At 39.5% G+C, this 13,596-nt stretch overlaps 1 protein-coding gene across 1 annotated transcript; it reads left to right on the top strand.

Moving 5' to 3' along the window:
- LOC100626583 (keratin-associated protein 11-1) lies at window positions 795-1,711 on the top strand. The gene has a single exon (XM_003358920.4). It carries the CDS (start codon window positions 846-848, stop codon window positions 1,317-1,319), a length of 474 nt encoding a protein of 157 aa, XP_003358968.1. The 5' UTR covers window positions 795-845; the 3' UTR covers window positions 1,320-1,711.

The raw sequence follows: 13,596 nt of genomic DNA, 5'->3' as shown, positions 1-13,596 counted from the left end.
TGGCATATTGATGAGTCTTCTGAGTCACTCTTAGCCATTATTACAGGACTAAACATTCTAGGAGTAAAACTCATCCAATTTACTTAGAAAGAGACTTGGCTACAAATGCAGTCCCTCTTAATTAGCTTCCAATTTGCTTTGCTGCTTGAACAGAAAAAGTGAGACCCACTGCCCTCTAAACCTGCTGGAGGCATCTTGCTCTGATCACTTAATTGATTTTCCAAACCAGCTTTTACTCTAGATATGTCTTTGTGTCCTTTTCTCTGACAGGTGTTGTCATTGTCATCTTGAAGCATATTCAAGGAAGTTCCATTAGAAGCCCCGTTAGCTATGGAAGAGTGACTGATTAAGTTATGTCTAAAACCTATTAAGTACCAACAACAACCCAAACAGGGTGTGGGTGTGTAATTAGTCCCAGTCAGAAGGGAGAGAGTGTGTGATGGTGGGATGTGGGATGGTGGCATGTTTGGTCTTACTGTCAGATCCACACTCATTGTATCCAGGCAAGATGAATGAGGGATGGAGTGTGGGCTGGGATGACCAACAGCTTTGATGCCATCAACTAGCCTTCTTAATCCTGGGACTAAGTACAGTACAGAAGCCTTGTGATTTAGTTACCAAACTACTAAACCCTCTTTATGAGGTCGAAGGCTTCTCAAGAGACAATTAACCTGGAAATTCACAAGATGTTCTAAGGCAAGCTGGTATGAGCCAAAGAAGCTGGGTAGACCAGGGTGGGAGCCCCACCCACTAGCAAGGATATATAAAAGCTCAGAAGCCAGAAGTGGCATTCACCATTCAGGAGCTAGCTTCAGCGAGTTACTCGTAGCTCTCCATCTGGCACCATGTCCTTCAACTGCTCCCCGAGAAACTGCTCTTCCAGGATCATCCCAGTGGCCCCCATTGCCACCTCTTCTGCCCAGGATGCCGACTGCCTGAGTGGCATTTATCTGCCCAGCTCCTTCCAGACTGGCTCCTGGCTCCTGGATCACTGTCAGGAGACCTGCTGCGAGCCCACTGTTTGCCAGCCAACCTGCTACCAGCAAACGTCTTGTGTCTCCAGCCCTGTCCAGGTGACCTGCTCCCGGCAGACCACCTGCGTCTCTAATCCCTGCTCAACTCCCTGCAGCCGGCCACTCACCTTTGTCTCCAGTGGCTGTCAGCCCGTGAGTGGCATCTCTACTGTCTGCCAACCAGTGAGAAGAGTGTCCACTGTCTGCCAGCCAGTGGGAGGAGTCTCCACCATCTGCCAGCCGGCTTATGGGGTCTCCAGAACGTACCAGCAGTCCTGTGTGTCCAGCTGCCGAAGAACTTGCTAAGTGTGCAGGAGCCTGTGAGCGAAGCAAGACTCCATGACCTGCCAGCTGTGTTTCCAGTTCTTCCAACATGCTGCCTGTCCCTGAATAACTCTTCATGGCTGACCCCTATTCTAACTGCCTGATGGCTGGCTGCCAGCCCCGAATAAGCTGCCTTTGGCAATCTAAGATTTTTTTCTGGCCAGCACCAATCTTATTTTAAGGGTTTGACCACTGGTGGCACCTATACCTCTGGATGTTTCCAGGAATTTACCACCCATGCCCCAGTCTCTAATGGTTTTAGCATGTTTTGATCTTGCTGCTTTGTCTTCTGGCTTCTGTTTCTGTGCCTCGGAAAAAGGGAACTTGTCTTGCTCCGTATTTCTCAATAAACCTTCATTACTTGGCATTGCAAATGTATGTCTCAGTAGAGTTCTTTATTTGAAAGAATTTTTGCTATTTATGAATCGCCCTTTGCTGATCAGGGTCTGATTTTCTTTGCTGAGCAAGGAGTATGGGTTCCATCATTGTGTTTCATGACAATTATGGGATTGGCTTATATTTTACCTGATCAGAGAGTTTCTTTGGACATGTAGCAAGTAGAGTGACTAGTCCTCTATATTTCCCCCAGTTTTTAGGAGGCTGACAGAATTTCCAAGTAGGGCAAAGAAAACTTACTTGAGAGATGAAGTAGTTTGGGAAATTGTACAGTGAAGGGGACAGCGGAGTCGAGTGGAAGTTCAGAATCTTACTTCATCAGAGGATGTAGGGAGAGGATCAGTCCATGATCATAGGGGAGGCAGGGAGAAGAAGGATGGATGGGGAAGTCAGTTTCTAGGACCAAAGAATCATGGCATCAAAACGGTGGCTATGACTTTCTACTTTCCTCACCTGCTGCTGCATCTTGATAGACCCACAAATGTGCTCTGAGTAAACTAAAGTTCCATGTTTCCATAAATCTGGGCAGAAAAGACTTAAAAACAGATTTCAAACACATGTTGGTTTATTTTAATACCTAGGGCTTTATTTTGTGCTTGCTTTTCACTGGAACCCACACACAGATAAAACAAGCCATTTGGACAGATGGCCTACATGCTAACTCCTTCCGCCAATTGGTTTTCTTTTGTCCTCATTCTCTGTTCTGTCCAGAAACACATCTCTGTATTTCCATTTCATAGTTGCTCCAGGAGAAACAGAAGAGGGAAGGGGAAGGTTTTTTTTTTTTTTTTTTTTTTTTTTTTTTAACAGAAAATGGAGACATATGAGGTGTGCAGGCCAGGAGCAATGGGTGCCTTTTCTCCTTACAGAGGTGCTAAGTGCCTCGTGGAGAATCTGGTCATAGATTTCTGCCAGCACAAAATGGTTTTCCTTTTTCACTAATGGTTTTTCAGGGAGGCAGAATGTATGGATAATTTCTGGAGAGAGCATTTTCATTTCTTCTTATTACTGACTTTCCTCTTAGAATAAATGATCCCTCTAATCAAAGAAATGTTAGTATATATGGCTCGCAGTCATGTCTCATTAAAGAAGGCATGACTTTTATTACACATTTATTTAATTCCTCTTCTTTATAAAAATAATACCCTGACTTTCAGAAATGCTCTGGTTTATTCTGCAGTAGAGATCACGAGGGGAACTCTAGATAGCCCTTCAAGGTTGTTGTTTACAAAACTCTCACATTGTTTATTTCAGTCACTTCACGTGTGATTGGGAAAATATGTTTTCCAGGGTAGCAAAGTTATTAAAAACTTGGTTCATGTATTATTCTTTAGCCTTCTAGGTTTCAATAAAAAATTATTGAACAGAGATGTCTTTTTTTATTTAGATGGTTAATCATCTCTAAAATAAAAGATTCAGGTAGTCGTAATATGTAGTAACATCGGTTTTATGGGCTGATATGAGTAAACTTTTCCTTGGGCTATTTATTGTGATGGTGTGAACATCCAAGGATGTTATAGCTATTCTGCCGAACTATTTCCTTGCTTTGATTTCTGTTTGGGGAATTATCTGTTTTGCTCTTAGGGCCATTCTCTTTGTACTTGAACTTCGAAAGTTCTCTCCATCCTTGGCTTTATTTCATAATAAATTGTGAAGTTTCAAAGTTTGTCTTTCAGGACAGTCTTTTAAAAGATAGGGCAGTGATGATTTCTTCCTCTTGGTCCAGGACCTAGACATGCATTGTGTTTGTAACAGTCTGTAGCTGCAGGGAAGCAATTTGAGGGACTTTGGTTCAGATCCTGGTTTCTGCCCCTTGGCTGCAGGTGTGTTAAGCTCCCTAACCTTAGCTCCTCTGTAAAACAAAGATGATGATAGCACCTCATGCCTCTCTTTCAGGGCTAAACTGAGATAACATGTGTGCCTCCCAGGTATCATTAGGCATCCTGTCACTTGGCTATTAAAGTGAAATTGGCTTTCTTCATCTCCTCTTCTCTTTGGTGGAAATCCTGTGTACTCCTCGCATCGTGGAGGAATCAGTGGGTGGAGAGGTTGGGGGGTGGTGACCTACTCCTTTCTTTCTTAATCTTCCCTGGCTCTGAAATTTTACTTTAGAAGAATGAATTCATTTTATGGACCTCCTTCCTATTCTATACTCTGCTTCTGTTCAGACGGTAATGATTCGGAATGCTTGCACTGTTTCTTTCCTTTGATTTTCACAAAATCTGCTTACACATGCATTTGTATATCTAACAGACTTTCCTGAAAGCCTGGGGACATAGATGACGTTTATACTTTAGTGATGAAAACAACTTAAAATTAAATTTTAAGCCTAAACAGGCAGTTCTCGTTGTGGCCCAGTGGAAACAAATCCGACTAGTATCTATGAGAACGAGGGTTCCATCATTGGCCTCGCTCAGTAGGTTGGGGATCTGACATTGCCGTGAGCTGTGGTGTAGGTCGAAGAAGCAGTCTGGATCTTGCATTGCTGTGGCTGTGCTGTAGGCCAGCAGCTTTAACTCTGATTCAACCCCTAGCCTGGGAACTTGCATATGCTGCAGGTGTGGCCCTGAAAAAAAAAAAGGTAAATTTTAGGCATAAAGAAGTTCCTTGTCCATTGTCTATGGGATATCATTGCATTCAGTTCAAACCCAAACCCCTCCTTTTCCTCCTCCATCCCGCCGCCCCTGCCTCTCTCCCTTCCTTCCACAAACATTAGCGTCACTCTAATGCTCCAGCTGCTATGCTAGGTGCTGGTAATGTGGTGATGAACAAAGCTGTTATGACTCCTGTCCTCGTGGAGCTCGTTGTGTAGTTTATGTAGTTTATCTAGACCTTTTATATTTTCCTCTGCATCTTCCCCTTAGGGATTCCATGTGCTTTGCCTTTTCCCTACGAATGCTTGTAAGTGCTCACCAAGGTGTTAGATCCCATAAGTTTTCTGAATAGGGTAGGTTTTTCTATCCTTTTTTCTTAGATGATGCTTATTTATAATATAACCGTGATTGATAAACGCTGAAAATATAACAAACCTCTGCAATATTGGACTTTAAATCTGGGAGACAGAAAACTTGTGAGACTCAATGGAATCTGCCAATAATCGACGGAATGGCATGAATGAATGATTGACATGTTGGAGTACAGCCCCAGACCTGTGCGCTCTACAACTGCACTCTGCCTTCAGAAAAGGTGGACTCTGCAATTTGACATTAGTCTTGGTAAATATCTAATCAGTTTCTTTCTATTTTTAGGAAGCTACAACTTTTTTTTTTTCTTTTTATGGCCACACCTGCAGCATATGGAATTTCCTGGGCTAGGGGTCAAATTGGAGCTTCAGGTGCCACCTACGCCATAGCCACAGCAACACTGTGACACACCCTTTTCCAGTATGACCTCATTGTAACTAATTCTATCTGCAAAAAGCTTATTCCCGACAAGGTCACGTTATGAGATACTGGGGTTTAGGGCTTTAGCAGGTGAATTTGTGGGAGACACAACTTAACCCATAATATTATCTAAAGCCACAAATCTGATAATGTCATTTTCCACTCAAAAATGTCAAAACATTACCTTATAAATGCTGTTGCCTTGCTGGCATGGCACTCATAGTTCCTAGAAAAATATTTAATAAATTTTCAATAAATATAAGAAGAATGTAATTTTTGTATTTTTAGGTTGTTATTTATTTCTATAATTGAAAGTCTAATTAATAATTGAGGTACTATAGTAGACAGGGTTCTCCAGAGAAATAGAACCAATAGAATGTGTGACTATAGAAAGATAAAGAGAGAAAGGGACAATAGGGGAGATACAGAGAGAGAGAGAGAGAAGAGAGGAGAAATTGTTTTATTTTAAAGAGTTGGCTCACAGTATTATGAAGGCTGGTAAGTTCAAAATCTGGAGGGTGGGCCATCGGTCTGGATATACAGGGAAGAACAGATACTACAGTTCAAACCCAAAGGCTCACTCTTATTTGGGAGAGGCCAGTTTTTTATTCTATTCAGCCTTCAACTGATTGGATGAGGCCCACCTGTGCTATAGAGAGTAATCTGCTTTGCTCAAAGCCCACCAATTTATTTAAAATTTTTTTTTAATTTTTTGATCTTTTTCTCTTTTTAATGCTGCACCCATGGCTAGGGGTCCAATCGGAGCTGTGGCATCTGTCCTATGCCAGACCCACAGCAATGTGGGATCTGAGATGTGTTTGCAACCTACACCACAGCTCATTGCAATGCTGGATCCTTAACCCACTGAACAAGGCCAGGGATCAAACCTACATCCTCATGGATCTTAGATTCGTTAACCGCTGAGCCAGGAAGGGAACTCCAAAGCCCACCAATTTAAATGTTAATCTCAGAATTCCCATTGTGGCGCACTGGAAATGAATCTGACTAGTAACCACGAGGTTGTGCGTTCCATCCCTCGCCTCACTCAGTGGGGTAAGGATCCAGCATTGCCTTGAGCTGTGGTGTAGGTCACAGATACTGCTTGGATCCCATATTGCTGTGGTTGTGGTACTGGCTGTTAGCTGTAGTTCTGATTCGAACCCTAGCCTAGGAACCTCCATATGCTGGTGTGACTCTAAAAAAAAAAGCAAAAAAATTGTAAATCTCTTCCAAAGTACCCTTACAGACACACCCAGAATAATGTTTGACTGAATATCTAGGCAGTATGGTCAAGACAAATTGACATGGAAAATTAACCATCACATGCCTCTTAAAATCTATTGGAAGAAATAGATGTGGCTATCAATTCTAAAGAAAAGAAATCATTTTTCAAAAAAGGTTGCAATGATTTTCTCACAGAAAAGTTATAACCAAGATGTTTTGGATTTTTTTGTAAGGGTAGCTATGGAAATATATTACATTTTATGGATTGGGGGAGCTTTACTAGGTTAACTGCAAGAACAATTCTGAATGTTCATTTTTTTACTTTTAAGAATTCTTCTTTTGATGAAAGCAGACTTGGTAAACAGGTGTAGTCATGGTATATGTTGCTGTATATTTTTACTGATCAGATTCATGCAACTATACATTTATGAAAAGGTTGCTGAGAGGCCAGAAATTAGTTAAGAAATAATATATTTAATAACATGTGCATCCTTTTTTTTTCCCCCCATGGTAGATGATGAAAGATAGAAATAAAATTCACTGGAAAGTGAAGTGGCCTTACCTTAAAAGTTAATCCATGGACAAAAGTTAGAGTTATAAATCCCAGGAATGAGAGTTGCATTTGTTTCCAAATTGATTTGATTAAAATGAAGAAAGAACTCAATTTTTCTGGTAGTCCTTGCCAAGATAGCAATTCATTGACACTTTGCTTATGTCAGCATATGATTCTAGAAAGAGTTTGGAAAATTTCTTTTTTAAAGAAAATCCTTCTTTAAAAAAGAACAAATGTAATGTTATTCTAGAAGTCAGAAATTTTGGAAGAGAGACAGAAATATTTTAGAAAAAAATCACAGGACTTGGGGTTAGGCCTGGTGATAAATTCAGTTCTACCACATTGATTGGGAGAAGTCAGTCTTTCACTCCATTCAGTCTTCAACTGATTGGGTGAGGCTCACCAGTGCTATGGAGAGTAATCTGCTTTGCTCAAAGTTATGGTAAGTTATGTTGCTTGACCTCTCAGAGCCTCTGTCCCTTCATGTATAAAATGGGTATGATAATGCTATCTCCAAGTCTTAACTAAAGTGATGCTCATTGCTGTAAAAGACAAACTTCATAGTTTTAACAACTTAACACAATAGGAGTTTATTTCTAGATCATCCCCAATCTTGGAATGGGTGTTCTTGAGTGGTGGATAGCTCTTCTCCAGCAGACGATTTGGGAACATAGGAACTTTCTATCCTATGCCTCTTCTAACCAAGGCCTCTAACGTGGCTGCAGAGGGGCAAGGAGTGTGAGGGTTACCATAGGAAGCTTTATAAGCCGGCCCTGGAAATAGCATGAATTGCTTCTGCCCACATTTCAATGTCAAGTTTCCAGTCATATGGCCACCCTTAAGTGCAGAGAGTTGGCTCAGCTGATCTAGATGCAGGCAAAGGAGGAAAAGGAAATGAATTTGGTGGACAGCAAACCCGTGTCTGCAACAGTTCATAATGTGGTTGTAAGAATGAAAGAGCATATATGTGAAATAAATCAAACAGAGAAAGACATACACTGTATGATATCCCTTACATGTGGAATCTAAAAAATACAACAAACTAATGACTACAGCATAAAAGAAACAGACTCACAGATATAGAGAACAAACTAGTGGTTACCAGTGGTGGGGGCTACATGGGGGTGGGGGTTTGGAAGGTACAAACCTTTGGGTGTAAGAGGCTCAAGGATATACTGTAAAACATGGGGGATACAATCAAATTTTGTAACAACTGTATACAGAAAGTAACCTTAAAAAATTTATAAAAATAAAAAAATTAAAAAAATGAAAGAGTATAGTGTAAAGGTCTGAGGCATAGTTAGCACTCTGAACATGCAGAATCTGAATTAGGTTTTTATTTTCATCTTTTCCTCAAAGGAGCCCTGTTTTAAGAAACAGAACGTATGAGAAGAGATCTATTTGGGCACTAGTCTAATAGAGTTTGCTCACAGCACTTACAGATCTTTCCAGGAAGTATTTTTAAACCCAAGGAAAATACTTCTAGACAGCTGAGATATCAATAATTCTGATCATGCCTATAATTATTGGGAATAATTTAGATATTTCTAACTTGAAGTAAAATGGGAATTGACCAGGAAACAGCTCCGTAAATGAACTTAGGCATAATGTCATATTTCCAGAAATATAGAAGCAGAAGCCACATAACATCATCTTAAATGATGGCCCCCCCCATTCTGACTGCTGTTATCATTGTGTCACAATATCTTTTTTAAGATATTAGTGCTGGAAGAAATTTTAGAGATCAATTTATACAACCTCTTCATTGAACAGATGAGGAAATAGAACAGAAGTGATTCATTTGTCCAATAAACATAGTCAGTGATAGAACTCCTAAATGGCATCTAATTGAGTGTTTTATATAAATATGCAGGCAGAATTTTCAGATACTACAGCTCCTTATTCATTTTCATTTCTTGATGAGTTACTCTGCACATAGTCCAAGAGTATAACATGTTATATCACCATCGTTAGATTCTATATTCTTTACAAGGGTCCCATATACCCTTTTCATTCAGCAAAAAATGATTTGAAGTTTACCTGAAATTCACATGTAACTGTACCTTGTGAATAAATGTAAGTCATTTATTTTTATTTGTTAAATCTGGCAACCCAAATCAAAACTACAATGAGGTACCACCTCACATCAGTCAGAGTGGCTATCATCAGTAAGTTTATAAGTAACAAATGCTGGAGAGGGTGTGGAGAAAAGGGAATCCTTCCACACTGTTGGTGGGAAAGTAAATTGGTACAACCACTGTGGAAAACAATATGGAGGTTCCTCAGAAAACTAAATGTAGAAGTACCATATGATTCAGCAATCCCATTCCTGGGCATATATCTGGGCAAAACTACAATTCAAAAAAATAGCACTCCTATGTTCATAGCAGCACTAGTCACAATAGCCAAGACATGGAAACAACCTAAATGTTCGTCAACAGATGATTAGATTAAGATGTGGTTCATATATACAATGGAGTACTACTCAGCCATAAAAAAGAACAAAATAATACCATTTGCAGAAACATGGATGCAGCTAGAGATTCTCATACTAAGTGAAGTAAGTCAGAAAGAGCAGGACGAATATAGTATGATATCACTTACATGTGGATCTAAAATATGGCAAAAATGAACCTATCTACAAAACAGAAACAGACTCACAGACATGGAGAACAGACATGTGGTGGCCAGGGGGGCGGTAGGGTGGGGAAGTGGGATTAATGGGGAGTTTTGGGTTGGTAGAGGCAAACTATTACATTTAGAATGGATAAGCAATGAGGTCCTACTGTACAGCACAGGGAACTATATCCAATCTCTTGGAATAGACCATGATGGAAGATAATATGAGAAAAGAATGTACATATGTGCATGACTAGGTCACTCTGCTGTACAGCAGAAATTGACACAATACTGTAAATCAACTATACTCTAATAAAAATAAAATAAAATCAATAACATTAAAATTTAAAAAATTCTGGCAACCCTAAACAGGATACATTAAGAAAACTAGTTTGCTCTAGAGGACTTAAATGGCTGTCTGACTGCTGATGTCTACCCTGTCCTGTTGGACATACACCCATCAGTCCTCAGGACACATGGTGGGGCAGTGAGGTTAAGCTGGCATGCAAGTCACCACCTGAAAATGGGTAGGCTGTTCTGGTTGAAAATCCTACTGTGTCCCATCTCACAATCAGTCTCTTGTTCTCTTTGATACCATAGGACATCATCCCTACCCTCATCCTCTGCTGTGTGTCTAATCCTCACTCCTGTGAGCCTTGGCCTTTCAGAAAGTTTTTAAAGGGCTGTACTTGCAGCATATGGAAGTTCTCATGCGAGGGGTTGAATCTAAGCTGCAGTTGCCAGCCTATGCCACAGCCACAGCAATGTCAGATCTGAGCCGCATCTACAAACTATGCTGCAGCTTGAGGCAACCCTCAATCCATATCCCACTGAGCAAGGCCAGGAATTGGACCTTCATCCTTATGGATACTAGTTGGGTTCTTAACTTGCTGAGTCACAATTGGAACTTTAAAACAATTTTTTTAGTATAGATATGTCCCATTTGAGGCAAGAATCTGGGAGAGACACTAAAAAATTGCTCCTTATTGGAAATTCAGATGTAACTGGGATTCTGTAGTTTACTTGTAAAGTTCTGCAGAAGTCTTGTTTGATGTTATATTAATTTGGGAACGGAGAGAAGAATTTCCATGGGGTAAATGTTTGAGAAGTTCAGGTCCAATTTATTCTTAGAGGATTTGTTTCTTCACTCCTCTTAGATTCTTAATATTACTACTATGATGTACTGTGAATCTTTGCCAGAGAGACGCAATATTCAAATTATCTATCTATCTATCTATCATCTATCATCAATCATTTTTTGTTACTATTTTAACTACAAAACCCTTTTATTTTGAAGTGTATAGTAGACTAAAACCCTTTTATTTTGGAGTGTATAGTAGACTATCATTCTGTGAAATATTTGGAGAACATTGATGAAGAGCAGTACTAGTTGACTCAGAGAAACCAGCCAGCAGGATGAATTCCACACTTTCTTTAATGTAAGAAAAGGAAGAAAATACCAAGACAGTTACATGAATATCCATATGATTTGCAAAAGAGCCAATACAGCACAATTTTGATGGACCATTGAACTGTTTCATCTTCTGCATTCTGTAATCTGAAGAGTCAGACAGGTTGGCTGATCCAGTTCTTCTCCAAGTCAAAGCTAAGTCTGTGAACTCCCAGTGTTCCATATGCACTGCTAAATTAACATGTCTAGGCCATGTTTTAGATGAGTGGCTCTCAACTAAATTATTTGAGGCTGCCCATATCTCTGGTGCAATGGTAATTGAAACGGCAGACTATGTTTATGAGTGAATAGTGCTGATTGAGTTGTGTAATATTTTGATGGGTAGTTTGGGCCTTTCAAAGTGAGATGTGACATTCAAATGTCAAATAAAGCCATTGTAAAACAACCAAAAAATCTTTGACATTTTAGAATAGTTTTCTGATTCTTTATTTTTCCAGAGAAATTATTTCTCTGCAGAATCTATCAAGTAGGTGATTTTTCAGAGCTGCTGTCTAGTCTCTTCAAGGTCATAGGGAAAGTAGATGGTTTAGAATTATGATTAGATTCTCCCCCTCTTCCTTTCTGTATTTTATTTCTTATTTGATGACTTTATTTTCTCATTTTATCCCCCACCTTCGCACATCTCCTTGAGAAGAAACCTGTAGGATTGTCTCAGGAGATGTCGTATTGAAATGGGAGTTTCTGGCAACTCTTGAGGTGTTATTTAGAAGTTTAAAATCAGGGGACCCTGGGATGACTTTGTAGTTTAAACCATTTTTTCAGTTGATTGTTCATTTACCCAGATAATATTTGTTGAACATTGGATGGTAATTGGACAGTTTCTCTTTTGTACAAAGATTCTAAAATAGCAAGGAAGCAGATATATAAACACCCAGCTGATATGAAATAAGTGCCATAGTAGGGAAGCATAGATAAAGTGCTGTGGCTCTGTAGGGTTAGTAGAAACCATTTTACTGTGGTGTGGGGCCATATGGGAGGGTTTTCCGAGGATAAGAATTTGAACTGAGTCTTAAAGAATAGATAGATGAAGGCCAATTAGTTAAAGGGGTAATGGTGTGGGGCAGGGTAGAGTCAAGGGAGGAAAAGGCGGGTAGATCCCCACTGATTCAACAGTAAGGCCCAAATTATGGAGGCATGAAAACTTATATTCAATTCAGAAAATGGTGAGTTCCAAAAATTATTATTCACTTATAATTAAGTGAATGTTAGGCATGGTATTCAAAGCATGAATCAAGAATTCCTTTCTTGGGTATCTTAATGTCATGTGATGTATAAATGATACGGAGCCATGAGGGGTTGTATGAGTTCTCTTTAGCTGATAATCAGAGGCACCTGTGATGATAGATACTTAAGGTGAACTCTAAAACAACTGGTGCACAAAGATGACTTTGAAGTTTCTATTCTGGAAGATTGGTGGATAGTGATGTCCTTACCCATTAGGGTGCATATAGGAGAAGGAGAAACAAGGTAGATTACTGATAATAATTTTCATTTAGAGAATAGTACATTTGAGACATGTGTGGAATTCCAGGTGGGTAGGGTCAGGTGACAATTGGGTTTTTAGATAGAGGTTATGCTATTTCAACAGGTTTTTTTCAATATGTGCTATTTCAACATGGATAGATTTGATTAAACTAATTGAGTCGTATGTGGCAACTCTCTCATGACCAGCTTCAGTATATTTCTTCTGATCACTTACTGTATCTAGAAAGAAATGTACATGATTTTTCTTACAAACCATTGGTAGGTTTTGGATGCTGTGGATAATATGAAGTATCAGGTTGACAATGGCTTGGCAGTAATACACACCCAAGGAACAAATTAATAAAGTTATGTCAACCAAGAGTAGTCCCTTAACAAATACCAAAGGTGCATGAATTTAACAGCTTACTGCTACCCATGGATTTTGAGCATATCGTTTATATTTTACATGGTTTGTTGAATGTGCTTTCATTCCTTCTCAAAGCGAGTATTTTTCTTAGGAAGCCAGGAATTATTAAGATTAGAAAAAAGAATTTTCCAAACAGTATGCATATTGAGAGGGAAGGCCCTGAAGTGAGGTCATATTTTGTAATGAGGGAAAGGATATAGATATCTTGAGGCGAAAGGAGACATCAAAAGCCAGGAATTAATTTTTCACACCTTATCTTTTTCTTGGGACACAGAGAGCCACAGTTCTTTCTCTGGGAACTTACTTTTGGAGTCTTAAGGGACCTATAACCCATGAAGAGTGGGCCTTGAAGGTCTGCTGTAAAGGAAAAGATGGTCACAATGTCTTCCATTGGTTTTGAAGTTCAAGCTCAACGTCTGAGGTCTATGGTCCCGGTTCTAGAGGTTATGGATCAGGGATCATTGCTACAGTTATTTCTACTGATTGTGGTTCTTCTGAAATCAATGGCTATTGAAGAGTTTGCAAGTAGATCCTGAATCTTCACACACCTCCTTGCTTATACTGTGGAATCTAGCTTCCAGCAACATTGTTTCATTTATCTTTGCGCTTCAGTGCCAAGAATCCTAATGATCACTCAGAGTGTAGTTTGCATAATACTGAAAGATAAAACTATTTTCCCAATATTTAAAAAAAATCAGCATTTTTCTCTTCTCTTTTTATCT

Source organism: Sus scrofa, chromosome 13, assembly GCF_000003025.6.
Source record: "Sus scrofa isolate TJ Tabasco breed Duroc chromosome 13, Sscrofa11.1, whole genome shotgun sequence".
NCBI classification, from domain to species: Eukaryota; Metazoa; Chordata; class Mammalia; order Artiodactyla; family Suidae; genus Sus; species Sus scrofa.
The sequence above is the reverse complement of the archived record's forward strand: the minus strand, read 5'-3'. Positions and strand labels throughout refer to the sequence as shown.